Genomic DNA, 13,443 nt, shown 5'->3' on the forward strand with positions numbered 1-13,443 from the left:
CGCTCAGAAGGACAGGACACGGTTGCACAGAAGGAAGGACGGGACACGGTTGCACAGAAGGAAGGACGGGACACGGTTGCACAGAAGGAAGGACGGGACACGGTTACACAGAAGGAAGGACGGGACACGGTTGCACAGAAGGATGGGACACGGTTGCACAGAAGGAAGGACGGGACACGGTTGCACAGAAGGATGGGACACGGTTGCACAGAAGGAAGGACGGGACACGGTTGCACAGAAGGAAGGACGGGACACGGTTGCACAGAAGGAAGGACGGGACACGGTTGCACAGAAGGAAGGACGGGACACGGTTGCACAGAAGGAAGGACGGGACACGGTTGCACAGAAGGAAGGACGGGACACGGTTGCACAGAAGGAAGGACGGGACACGGTTGCACAGAAGGAAGGACGGGACACGGTTGCACAGAAGGAAGGACGGGACACGGTTGCACAGAAGGAAGGACGGGACACGGTTGCACAGAAGGAAGGACGGGACACGGTTGCACAGAAGGAAGGACGGGACACGGTTGCACAGAAGGAAGGACGGGACACGGTTGCACAGAAGGAAGGACGGGACACGGTTGCACAGAAGGAAGGACGGGACACGGTTGCACAGAAGGAAGGACGGGACACGGTTGCACAGAAGGAAGGACGGGACACGGTTGCACAGAAGGAAGGACGGGACACGGTTGCACAGAAGGATGGGACACGGTTGCACAGAAGGAAGGACGGGACACGGTTGCACAGAAGGAAGGACGGGACACGGTTGCACAGAAGGAAGGACGGGACACGGTTGCACAGAAGGAAGGACGGGACACGGTTGCACAGAAGGACGGGACACGGTTGCACAGAAGGAAGGACGGGACACGGTTGCACAGAAGGAAGGACGGGACACGGTTGCACAGAAGGAAGGACGGGACACGGTTGCACAGAAGGAAGGACGGGACACGGTTGCACAGAAGGAAGGACGGGACACGGTTGCACAGAAGGAAGGACGGGACACGGTTGCACAGAAGGAAGGACGGGACACGGTTGCACAGAAGGAAGGACGGGACACGGTTGCACAGAAGGATGGGACACGGTTGCACAGAAGGAAGGACGGGACACGGTTGCACAGAAGGAAGGACGGGACACGGTTGCACAGAAGGAAGGACGGGACACGGTTGCACAGCAGCATTTCGAACAGAGACTCAAACATTTTACAAAATCACCTTTAACACTACTATGTTTTACATTTACATTCATTATATTAATATCTTCATCTCTACATTAGAAACCTTTGTTGTACAGTTGGGGAATCATTGCTGAGCTGAAGAGGGCAACAATGCAAATTTAGACACGCGCTTCTGTCAGAATTTACATGGTCTTAAATCACATACCTGGGATTCTACCATAACAACCCTTTAACACAAGTTAAAAACAGTTTAAAAATCAAATGATGGCTATAAAAAGAGACACGTCTCTAAATTCACATAGAACAATATAAAACTACTCATTAACAATTAAATGAAAAGGCTCCAATACAGTTCTTATACAATCAGTATACATGATCATAGGGAGAGGCTCTTTGTATGAACACAGATATAACGGGACAGATGTAGGCAAATTAATTCCCTTGATTAATCTAGATATAATACCATCCAACCCATACATAGTTTTTTTCGGTAGTGGATTTCCAAAACATTGGTGGATTTTATGGACCGTGTGAATTCATGGCAGATTCCACCAAATGTTGTGTCCATTTCACCCCGCGGTTGGATTTTCCCAGATCTAAATATGAATTTGCTGAATATCCATATAACGCGTAGGTAAACGGATTGTCCAATGCAAGTCCCTGCATTTCTGTAGCAGAAGACACCCATAGCCCTTCAGGCCGCTGCCTCACATCGTTGGCTGAACAGGACCTCAACAATGTTTGGGTCTGCAAGAGTCGATACGTCTCCCAAATCCTTCTCGTTTCGAGCAATCTGCCGGAGGACTCGTCGCATTATTTTACCTAGCAAGAAATAAAAAGTCCAGAGCCAATATTATACTGCGGCTAAGCACGAGTTATTTTAGTCAAGAAAATGTGAGGAACAGCAGCGCACCAGGTAATAGAATACAAAAAAGGCATGTTCATTAAGCTCGTTCCTTCCACTGGCAAACCGTGCACCATTATTCATGCCAAAGGTAGTGCTGGGACAGAAGAGAGCGAAGCAATTTCTTAGGCCCCCAACTAGTTCAGTAGACCCCCAATTTATTTCCTCAAGTCTTTCCTTCATTATGTCTCCCATTTTGATCCTTCCTAGAACCAGCATTATAAATATGCAGAGGCGAAACTCGGATCCCGTTGTCCAAAGTGCCACGATTTACATTTTCTTCATAGTGAGGGCTAAAGGACCCTGCCAAATATACACCTACACATGGCCCACAAATCATTACTAATTGAGGCAGAGTAACCGATTATATATTCATATTCTTCCTTGGGGTGCAGTAGGAATGTGATTTTATCCAGCAGATGTTTGCATTTTTTAATAACTTTTTTTGTTAATTTGTATTTTTTTGTAGTATTATACAAACTATAGAATTTGATGCAGGTTTTGTTATTAATGATTTTACAAGGAAAATACAGCATCCCTGTTCTGTTATGACCAAATATTTGTGTGCCTTTTTATGCTCCATGAACAGAAAACAAGCAATTTATACAATATGTCCTCAATCTATTTTTACATAATATATCATAATAAAAAAAATAATAACATAATATCAAAAGGGCTCCGGCAGAGACATCAAAATGATACATGTTTCTTACCTGAACGGGTTTTTGGTAACCCAGGAGCGTTCTGGATGAAATCTGGTGTAGCTATTGGTCCTATTTTTTCACGAACTACAACACAAAATTAAGAAAAAACAATTTCATTCCACGAAACAAGAAAAAAGACTTTGCCTGTAATGTGCGTTTATGTACTATAGTCAAACAATTTAAGAGGTATCACTTTGATCTAACCCAATGAAACAGAATCGGGCTTCTGATACACATTCAAATATATCAATCTATCCTAACCGTATTATTTTACATTAAATACATCATTTTCACGTAGGGCAACAGATTTAGAAACATTTGGTGTGGATGATTTTCAAACTGTGTATAATGACTTGTTATACCTGCACATTTCTCTGAAACTTTCTATAATAATATTTTATACAATGCATATTTTATATTATAATAATATTTTGAAGTTTGCAAGAAAATCAGCACAGGACAATTTACAACTTACCTTGTTTTTTTAGCTCCTGCGTTATCAGCTCTGTGAATTTCTTCCCATCTTTCAAAATGACAAAACAGTAGATGCACTCTCCTTTCACCTGGTGTGGACGGCTCACCACTGCAGCCTCAGCCACTGCCGGGTGTTCTGTCAGGGCTGACTCGACCTCTGCTGTACTCAGTAGGTGACCTTGAAGAAGAGTATATGTTTACCTTAAACGTGATTTACTGCTGCAGTACCACCAAGGACTAAAGAGAACCAATGGAAGCGGTAGATGGAGCGGGGCAAAAATTCAGCATATTTGCTCCTGAACCTTTCAAAATCTGATTTTCTTTTTCATTTCAATGTCTGAATTTTTTATTTTTTTTTCACTACAATAAGATTTATAAAACAGCCAATCCAATGTGTGGTGGACAATTACAATAGGAAATAGTGACAAAGGAAACCAAGATACCTCAAACGCAGCCTAAACGTCACGATACCATGTATGGGAATATATGCATACAATAACCCTAGTTCTAAGACCTTGATGTGAAAGAGTAACCTCAGACATAAAACATATGTATTATTTTATTGCTAGTACAAAAAAAACCCATTAACAACTTGCGCTCACTATTAGCCTTTTCTTAAAAGAATATCTTATTTATTATGCATTGGTGCTCAGATCCACTGCCTCCATCAATATGCTTACAGACAATAACAACAATGGTTTGGATCGGCACTCAAATATATTGTGAATGATTCATTTTTTTTTTTAAAGACTTAGTCACAGTGTAGCTGGATTTAACGCACTTTTATTGCAGAATCTTTTTTTTTTTTTATGGAGACATTTTTACCAAAATCAAAATAAGGGTTAGACCTAATCTAGACATCTACTGCTCTCCTTTCCTCAGGCATGGACCCTGAATGGTGTAATAATGCCACTTATACTATGTTATGCACTAACTAAAATAAAATCCATACATTTTTTCACAAGCCAATCCCAAACAATAACATATTCTAAGATATCGCTATATTTGCAGAAGTGCTGGAGATGCAAAAATAGCACAACATAGGCACAGAGTATCTGTCATCTAAATTTGCCATAGGTTAACTTGATGGAGGTCTTTTTTACACCTCATCTACTATGTAACTATGTAAAATCTAGGCCCAAGATGCTGCATCCAGCAGCAGATGCTCCTGTTGGTTTAAATTTTGATCTTCAGGTGACTTCCTGCAGGATGCAGTCAAATTGTTGCCTCAGACACAGCACTTGTTTCATACAACAAAAGACAGGGGTGCCCAATGCTACATCAAATTGCCAAAACATATATGGTAATAAGTATAAAGTTTAAATACTTCAATAATAATAGGAATTACTTGGTTATTTAGTTAAACCCTTTGGCCAAAGCGTCGTAAGCCTGCATACCAAACGTCAAGGTATAACCAAATTAATGCAGGTCCTAACACTAAAACTGTGAACCCTTCCTTTTACCTCTGTATGAGGGGAAGCAACTACAGCGAGTCTTGTCCATTCAGTAAAATGCCAGAACCTCCCTAGTTAAAAAGGTGGGGAGGGGTGAGCTCTGGGGGGAGGTGCCACCTACCTTCATTTAACTGTTACCAGTCAGAAATTGATTAACACACACACACATTCCCAGCTAGCTCAAACTCCTACGCCCACCACATCATGAATATATATTTATGCCAAAATGAGTGCTACTGAGCGTGGCTAATGTATACAACAAAAGATAGGGGTGCCCAATGCTACATCCAATTGACAAAACATATATGGTAATAAGCAGTTGTTTCAGTCTATAAGATCTTGATCACTAAGATGTGTATTCAGGCCCTACAGGGCATCATAAACTACCCTATATTGTATGTCTAAATGGGAATCAGACCTGGGAGAAGAGGTGAGCGAGGAAGACTGGTTAGCCAGTGTGACTGCGGCAGCTAAGAGCTCGATCTGCACTACATTAAAGGAGAACGCATACAAAGTCCTAATGAGGTGGTATCTTCCTCCACAGAAATTAGCAAGGTTTGTGCCAGGATGCTCCCCGCTGGGCCCGAGACAGGGTGGAGCATCAGCATTACACACGCTGTGGTCTTGCCCCCGGATAGTCCCACTGTGGAGACAAATTAGACATTGGCTACAGAGGATTTTCGACCTCACTAGTCCTCCGCACCGCACCCGTGGCTGTTCCTACTGTTCCTCCTGGCCGGGCCTTTCCAAAACAGGCAATAAATTGATTGCGCATTTAGCAACGGCTACGAGATCGCGGCACGGTGGAAACAAGCAGATATCCCAACAATCCCCCAAATTAGGAATAGAATGTGGTATATTTGCCAGATGGAAAAGTTAACGAGTCTGGTTAACGACACTGGCGACAAATTTCTAAAAGTCTAGACGCCGTGGTTGGCCCAGACAGACATCCCAGGAGTGGAGAGAGCCACAATCTGGCAATGATAGTGATAAATGCGTTCTCGTTTGAGCGGTGGAGAGTAGGCTGCTGGCTGCCTACAGACAGGGCTAGTCAGACCATCGGGGGTTGGAGAAATCCCGGATAAGATGCAAGGGCATTTGTCCTCCACATAGGAGATGAAAAGGACTCCCGAGGGCATTGGGGAGGGGCGGCAGAGGCGTGGTCCCACACCCATCCCTCCACCCTCCTATCCCCTTTTGCATTTGGTTTCTAAGTTGTTCATGAGCCTATCTCATTGATGCTGTAAGGTAGAATTGGTTCAATTCACAGTTACGATATTTCTGGATGGCCTGTTAAAGGATAGGCAGTAGAATATTTTCAATGTATGACATTTCTGTATATGCAATGATATGTTTGGAATGAAAACAAATTCAATAAAAATTGAAGTTACAAAAAAAAAAATAAAAAAAAAATGATGTGTATCAAATGATGCAATGGGCCCTATGTTGATCACACATGTAATATCAATGTGTAAAAGGTACTTTGTGACAGTGTCTCCTCTTGTGTCACTGAGAAGTTTGGGTTACAGGGTTTTTGGAGCTATTATGGCAGGAGTTGCTTGGTGTAATATTATAATGAGATGCATCAACGTTTAAGGTGACATTCACTTAAAGCTGCAGTTTAGTCAATATCCTGCATGTGTGTTTTTTTTAATAAATCAGTTCTGTAGTAAGAAAAAATACTTTTAGCATTTTCTGTTTTTAAAAAAACAACTTTGAAAGACCAATTTTCTTGTATTCTATTTTAACAGCCATTTGCTAAGGCACTGCCCCTTCATGTCCTGTCACAAGCCCTGGCACACCCCTTTGTCAGCCCTGCCCTCCCTCTAGCACATGTCAGTGCAGGAGTGCTCATGAATATTCATGAGCTTCCACTGACTGACAGAAGCAGAAGAAAAACAGATCCCTTCACTAATGATGTCACCAAATTTTGCCAATCAATACATGGAGAACGAATTGACCTGCAGCTATACAGCTATACAGTTCTTTAGGTAATTAGAGATTGCACACATGAAACTATTGAAGTAAAAAATTTTTTAAAAAAAAGACTGAACTGCAGCTTTAAATGAGCTAGGTCTCGGCTTGTATAAACCTCTGTGTTCAAGAGATTTGTATCAGATGGCAGAAAATCAAACAACAAGTTTAATCTATTGGCAGCTTATAGTGTTGCAAGTTGTGTCATCTTGATACATATTCCCCTATATCTACCTATTTTCCACAGCTAAAGTCTTGTAATAAGTGTTGCCAAAACCGAACCCTGAAACTAGCTGCAAAAAAATGAATCAGAAATACAAAAATTCATAATTTTTTTATACTGTGGACCCTTTGTGTGTTCAATGGAATTGTAATGTCTATGACGGAAGAGAAAAGCTAGGGTGATACTGGTGAAAGGTAATTAAGGGTGTCGATATATTTGTGTTTTTCAATCATGTAAAATACCTGAAACATTCAGCATGTCATCAATCCTTCCGGTAATCCAGATGTAGCCGTCTTTATCTCTTCTGCAGCCTAGTGACCAGAGAACAATGAGTGAGTAAAAACACAGCAGTATGTGTCTCATATATAATGAGACATATTTGAACTAGAGTTAACAACAATTGACCACAACTTCATTGTTTAATGTTTGGTTTTAACGTAGAAGTTTTCATGTAGCACCAGTGCCTCTATACTTAGCTGTAGATATTATCTGTCCTAATGATAATAATATGTTTCCTAGAATGCTGAATGGGTACAACGCACTACATTTTACAACACTGGTTACTACACTTTTTTGTATGGTGCACCCTTAATTAAGGTTTCAAAAACATGTGACACTGTTGCTAATTAAGTCATACTTCTTGGCTTTAGTTTAGGACTTTTTTAATTCGTGTTTTTACATTTTTGTTTCTGTTTACTTAAAAATCCCATCTAATTCTCATTTTGTGCTCATGTTTTAACTTAAGTATTGCATTTCTTGTCATCCTTTTATTTATTTTCAGTAAATACTTGGGACACACTTGACCAATGTCATGACATCCAATGGTGTCCCAAAACCCTGACTGAGAATGACTGGTTTAATGAACTGTTACTCTAAGGAACATACAATTTATAGCACATTGGAATAGAGTGACATGTTCAAGGTCACAGGCACCTTGCTATGGACCCTGGCCAGTTTTCCTCCATTGTATTATAACAATCAGCGTTCTCCAGTGATTCAAGCTTGCAACCCCTATCTTCTTGCCAATATCTTCTTGCCAATGAAGAGGTCTCGTGCACTGGAGTTTCAAACATTTTTTTTTTAAAGAAAGCATCACAATTCATGGCCAAATGAGATTACATTTAATTATCACATTCATATTGATTTTCATTTTCTAAACCAAGACCTGAAGCTGACCCCGTTGCTGCCAGAAGCATCTTACCATCTCCTGCAACATAGAATCCCGGGAATTTATTGAAGTAGGTATTTTCATAGCGGTCGTGGTTACCATATAGCGTTCTCATTATTGATGGCCATGGCTGCTTGAAGACCTGCAATAGAAATATCAGATTTATCTCTGGTTAATTAGCAAACCACGAAGTTTGAATAGCAAACATTAAGTACTCAGAGCCACAGAGGCCCGTTACTAACATAGCGAGGTGTTAACCTGTTAACGCCGTGTTAGATGTTAACGTCTATCTTCAACGTTCAGTAATGCAGCTGTAAATGCTATTACATAGTAGATGAGGTTGAAAAAAGACATACGTCCATCAAGTTCAACCTATGCTAAATTTAGACAACAGATATTTTATCATATATCTATACTTATTGATCCAGAGGAAGGCAAACAAAACCCCAGAGTCACATCATCCCATGATATCTCATAAGGGGAAAAATAAATTCCTTCCTGAATCCAAGAATTGGCAATCGGATTAATCCCTGGATCAACATCCTTCCCATGTATACTTATTTGGTATTTCCCTGTATACCTTTCCTATTTAAAAAGATGTCCAACCTTTTTTTGAACAAATCTATTGTATCTGCCATCACAGTCTCCATGGGTAATGAATTCCACATTTTAACTTCCCTTACTGTAAAGAACCCTTTCCTGGTGAAATCTCCTTTCCTCCAACCTTAAGGAATGCCCCTGAGTCCTTTGTACTGCCCTTGGGATGAATAGTTCTTTTGAAAGCTCCTTGTATTGTCCCCGAATATATATTTTTATATAGTTATCATATCCCCTCTTAGACGCCTCTTTTCTAATGTAAATAAATCTAATTTAGCTAGTCTCTCCTCATAAATTAGATTGTCCATCCCCTTTATTAATTTGATGGCTCTTCTCTGCACTCTCTCTAGTTCCATAATGTCTTTTCTTAGGATTGGTGCCCAAAATTGTACTCCATATTCAAGGTGTGGTCTTAATAATGCTTTGTAAAGGGGCATAATTATGTTTACTTCCCTTCCATCTATTGCCCAATTGATGCAAGATAAGATCTTGTTTGCCTTTGCAGCTACTGCATGGACTTTGGGCACTATTGCTAAGCCTGCTGTCTACAAGCACGCTTAAATCCTTCTCCATCAAGGATTCCCCCAATTTATCGCCATTTAATTTGTAATTCGCCTTTTTATTCTTGCATCCCAAATGCATAACCTTACATTTATCGGTATTAAACCTCATTTGCCATTTACCTGCCCACGTTTCTAGTCTCTCCAAGTCCTTCTGAAGAGAAATTACATCCTGCTCCGATTCTATTACCTTATACAATTTAGTATCATCAGCAAAGATGGAGACTTTGCTCTCGATGCCAACCTCAAGGTCATTAATAAACAAGTTAAAAAGCAGGGGTCCCAGTACCGATCCCTGAGCTACTCCACTCACGACTTTAGCCCAACCTGAAAAAGTTTATGACAACCCTCTGTTGTCTGTCCTTTAACCAGTTTTCAATCCAGGTGCATATATTATTACGGAGTCCAATTTTCTTTATTTTGTACACCAACCTCTTGTGTGAAACTGTATCAAATGCCTTTGCAAAATCTAAGTAGACCACATCAACTGCATTACCCTGGTCTAAATTCCTACTTACCTCCTCAAAGAAACAAATAAAGTTAGTTTGGCATGATCTATCCTTCATAAATCCATGCTGACTATTACTAATAATTTTGATTTCCATTAGGTATTCCTGAATATTCCTGAATATTATCCCGTATTAACCCTTCAAGTAGTTTCCCCACTATCGAAGTCAGGCTTGCAGGTCTGTAATTCCCCGGTTGTGATCTAGCTCCCTTTTAAAATATAGACACCACAGCTGCTTTACGCCAATCTTGTGGTACTGAGCATGTGGAAATGGAGTCCTTGAATATTAAATATAATGGTTTGGCTATTACTGAGCTTAACTCCTTGAGAACTCTTGGATCTATGCCATGAAGGCCAGGTGCCTTATTTACTTTAATTTGTTGAAGTCGCTTATGAACGTCTTTCTCAGTTAACCAATTGTTCATTAATATGGAGGTTGTGGCTTCCTCCTGCGGCACTACTATTGAACTTGATTCTTCCCTGGTAAACACAGAGTCAAAGAATTTGTTTAATACCTCTGCTTTTCCTTTACCTCCAATACTCTGCCTACCCATCTCATACTGAAAGGGTCCTATATTTTATTTTCTAATTTTTTTGTTATTAAGGTACTTAAAGAACATTTTAGGGTTGATCTTTCTTTCTATTGCAATCCTTTTTCATTATCCATTTTTGCTAATTTGATTGCCCTTTTGCAATTTTTGTTACATTCCTTATAATTCTGATACGATGTCTCCGTCCCTTCTGACTTAAAGAATCTAAACGCCTTCCTCTTCTTATCCATTTCCTCCCCTACCTGTTTATTTAGCCACATTGGTTTTGACTTATTTCTTTTATACTTATTACCCAAGGATATACACTGATAAGTGTGCTTTTCTAACAATGTTTTAAAGACTGCCCATTTATCTTCTACATTTTCCCTGCAAACACATCATCCCATTGTAGTACTGTTCTCGGCCAGAAAGGGTATTGCGTTAACTATAACAGTCCTTGGTGCTAATGACGTGTGTTGTTAGGGGAAATGCCTCTTTTGCATACAGTATCTACAACGGTCTGTTAAAGGTAAAGCAGGGATTTAACGAGAGGTTACTAAAATCATACCTAAAGCGGCGTTACTCCCATCCAGAACCTAAAATGTGGGGTTTGGAGGAGAGGACGGGAATATACTTTGTATATCTCAATTACCATATATCTCAGGTATCTCTCCACATCTTGTTTAAAGGAGTGTTTGGGGAGGTATACAAGTCACTCTGTACTTAACATAAATAGGACTCATACACACACATTCAGTGGATCCGACCCACAGAAGTCTATCCAGAAAGATGCTAAATCATTAACCCTCCTAATAAACACCTTACCTCTGACTTGCTAAGAAAGTGGCTGACTGTTTAGTTTAGCTAACAGACTGTCTAGTATTTACTAAAATAGGGGGTAATAATTACAGCTTAGTAAATGGACAGCTGAGCAAAACAGTTAAACGTGTTACAATTACTCCTTGTATACATCCCGGCTCTTTCATACAGCCATCTAAAAGACCCACCTCTTACACTCTCCATCATAATAATAATAATAATAATAATAATAGCATGTTTTTGTATAGTGCTGCTAGTTATACGTAGCGCTTCACAGAGACATTTTGCAGGCACAGGTCCCTGCCCTGTGGAGCTTACAATCTATGTTTTTTGGTGCCTGAGGCACAGGGAGATAAAGTGACTTGCCCAAGGTCACAAGGAGCCGACACCGGGAATTGAACCAGGTTCCCCTGCTTCAAACTCTCAGTGTCAGTCAGTGTCTTTTACTTACTGAGCCGCTCCCTCTCCCATAGGAGGCATTTGTGATCCGACCGCAAACTAAACTGAAGTGGGGGGGGGACCATCCCAAACTAAACTGATGGGGGGAGCCCTCCCCTTCCAGTCACTGAAAGCGACTACGTGATTGAACAGGAAAGAATCACTAATGTCAGAGGGTCCATGGTCATGGAGTTGGCATGGCCATCAGGCACTGAAAGGGTTAAGTGTTTGCTAGACTCCCTCAAGCATCAGTCAAAACTCAGATAATTTGATACATGTCCTTCTACATTTGATTGGAGTAATACTGATACAACATTATCTCATCCAAGGATAGGTAATGACATAATGATTCAATATATCACCACAAAGAAAAAATATATCAGCACTAACTCCTTATAAAAAATATATAAGTCTCTTTGTTTTCATAAAAAAACCATATAGAGCCTGATTGAATAAGCAATTACATATATACTTTCCTTGGGATTGCTTATTTGTTTCACATAAGACCAACAATACAGCCATACACTTTGGCTAACATTTATGCCATACCACTTAACAAGAGAAGTCTGAAGTTGAATGCTTCTTTAATGAGGAGTTCAACGTTTACAGTGGTTCTAACTGAAATAATAAGTCGCATACAGTATACTGTATCTATGTGTAGGAGAGTGCAGAAAAGAGAGCAGCTTCACTTCTTACCAAGTACCCCTCAGCTTCCCCCTCCAGCTCCACTCCTTGCTCATTCAGAACAGCTGGGACGACTCCAAAAAATGGAAATGTCTGTAAAATGGAAACATTTCACTTACTATCAAAAAGGTGCATAGGTGAACACTGGAAATCACAGGACATAAAGCCTGCAAGCAGGACCGTTAGCATGATGAGTGACCACACTGGCTATCGTGACACCATATTGCGTGCATTAGTAAAGCTGCGTGATTTTCAATAAAGTCATAGTATAGAGACATAAAAAGTCAAAAAGTGAATACTTGATTACTACATATTTATATTATGTTATGGTCCATTCAAATCGTAATGTAAAGACAACTGGTTCTTTCTAAGAGGTGATCGCTACAATGAATCAATCTGACATTATAATAGAATTTATTTATAAGGCACCAATGTGTCTCTTCGTGCAGAACAATAGGGAACTGGAAACTGTGACCAACGCATATCTATAATAATTAAAGAGCCGGTGTGTCTGACTGACTGTCAGGGCCACAGCTTCAAGGCCCTGAAACCTAGAACTCTGGAACGTTGCATGCATATAAAGGGGAACCTAGGGGTTCTATTTTACACCCTTTATTACTCAGGACAATGGCTTCTATCGACTAGCAAAAGCTGCAGCAAGAGAAGGGAGGGGGTAAAATTGTGTGTGAGATGGGGAGGGTAACATTGCGAGTGAGGGTGTAAAATTGTGAGTGAGGGGATACAATTATGGGGATTACTGCAGCCCATGCGGAGTTGGGTACTTTAGCTACTTACAAATAATTGCCATATGCAGCCATAATAAAAAAAGTGATCTGCCAGAGATGAAGCTTAATATGCCAACATTATGTGTACAGTAGGATAATCTAGGTAAAAACCCTGTGCTAAATATGTGCATCCAGCAATTAACTATGTTTTTCATGGCAGGGAACTAGCGTGCTTTTAAAAGTCAGACTTTTATAGAGATTACTACCATATTAACCCTACATAGAATAGTACAGATAAATAATTATTTTGCTACTAGAGCAAAGAAAAAAAGACAGAACAGTATACATTCACAACATTGTTCGTCAGACAGGTTTGTTCTTGGGATTGCTTTTTGACCTCTGTTTCACCCGATTGTAAATAAAACTAAACAAAAATGTTCAGTCAATCTTACATCAAAGGCGTGTAATATAGTGCTTGCGCATGCGCTATTGTGCGTCAATTAGAAT

General features: G+C 40.3%; 1 protein-coding gene across 1 annotated transcript in view; it reads right to left on the reverse strand.

The window, feature by feature from the left end:
* Positions 1 to 1,047: 1,047 nt before the first annotated feature.
* Positions 1,048 to 13,443, reverse strand: part of ACSS2 (acyl-CoA synthetase short chain family member 2) — a 64,638-nt gene continuing 52,242 nt past the window's right edge. The window contains exons 13-18 of the mRNA XM_075585355.1: positions 12,224 to 12,304; positions 8,109 to 8,217; positions 7,150 to 7,218; positions 3,258 to 3,434; positions 2,792 to 2,866; positions 1,048 to 1,996 (exon numbers count right to left, since the gene is read on the reverse strand). Of these exons, the coding sequence (XP_075441470.1) occupies positions 1,869 to 1,996; positions 2,792 to 2,866; positions 3,258 to 3,434; positions 7,150 to 7,218; positions 8,109 to 8,217; positions 12,224 to 12,304 (639 nt within the window). The 3' untranslated portion in view covers positions 1,048 to 1,868. The remainder of the gene's footprint in view (positions 1,997 to 2,791; positions 2,867 to 3,257; positions 3,435 to 7,149; positions 7,219 to 8,108; positions 8,218 to 12,223; positions 12,305 to 13,443) is intronic.

This window comes from Ascaphus truei, chromosome 2, assembly GCF_040206685.1.
Source record: "Ascaphus truei isolate aAscTru1 chromosome 2, aAscTru1.hap1, whole genome shotgun sequence".
NCBI lineage: Eukaryota > Metazoa > Chordata > Amphibia > Anura > Ascaphidae > Ascaphus > Ascaphus truei.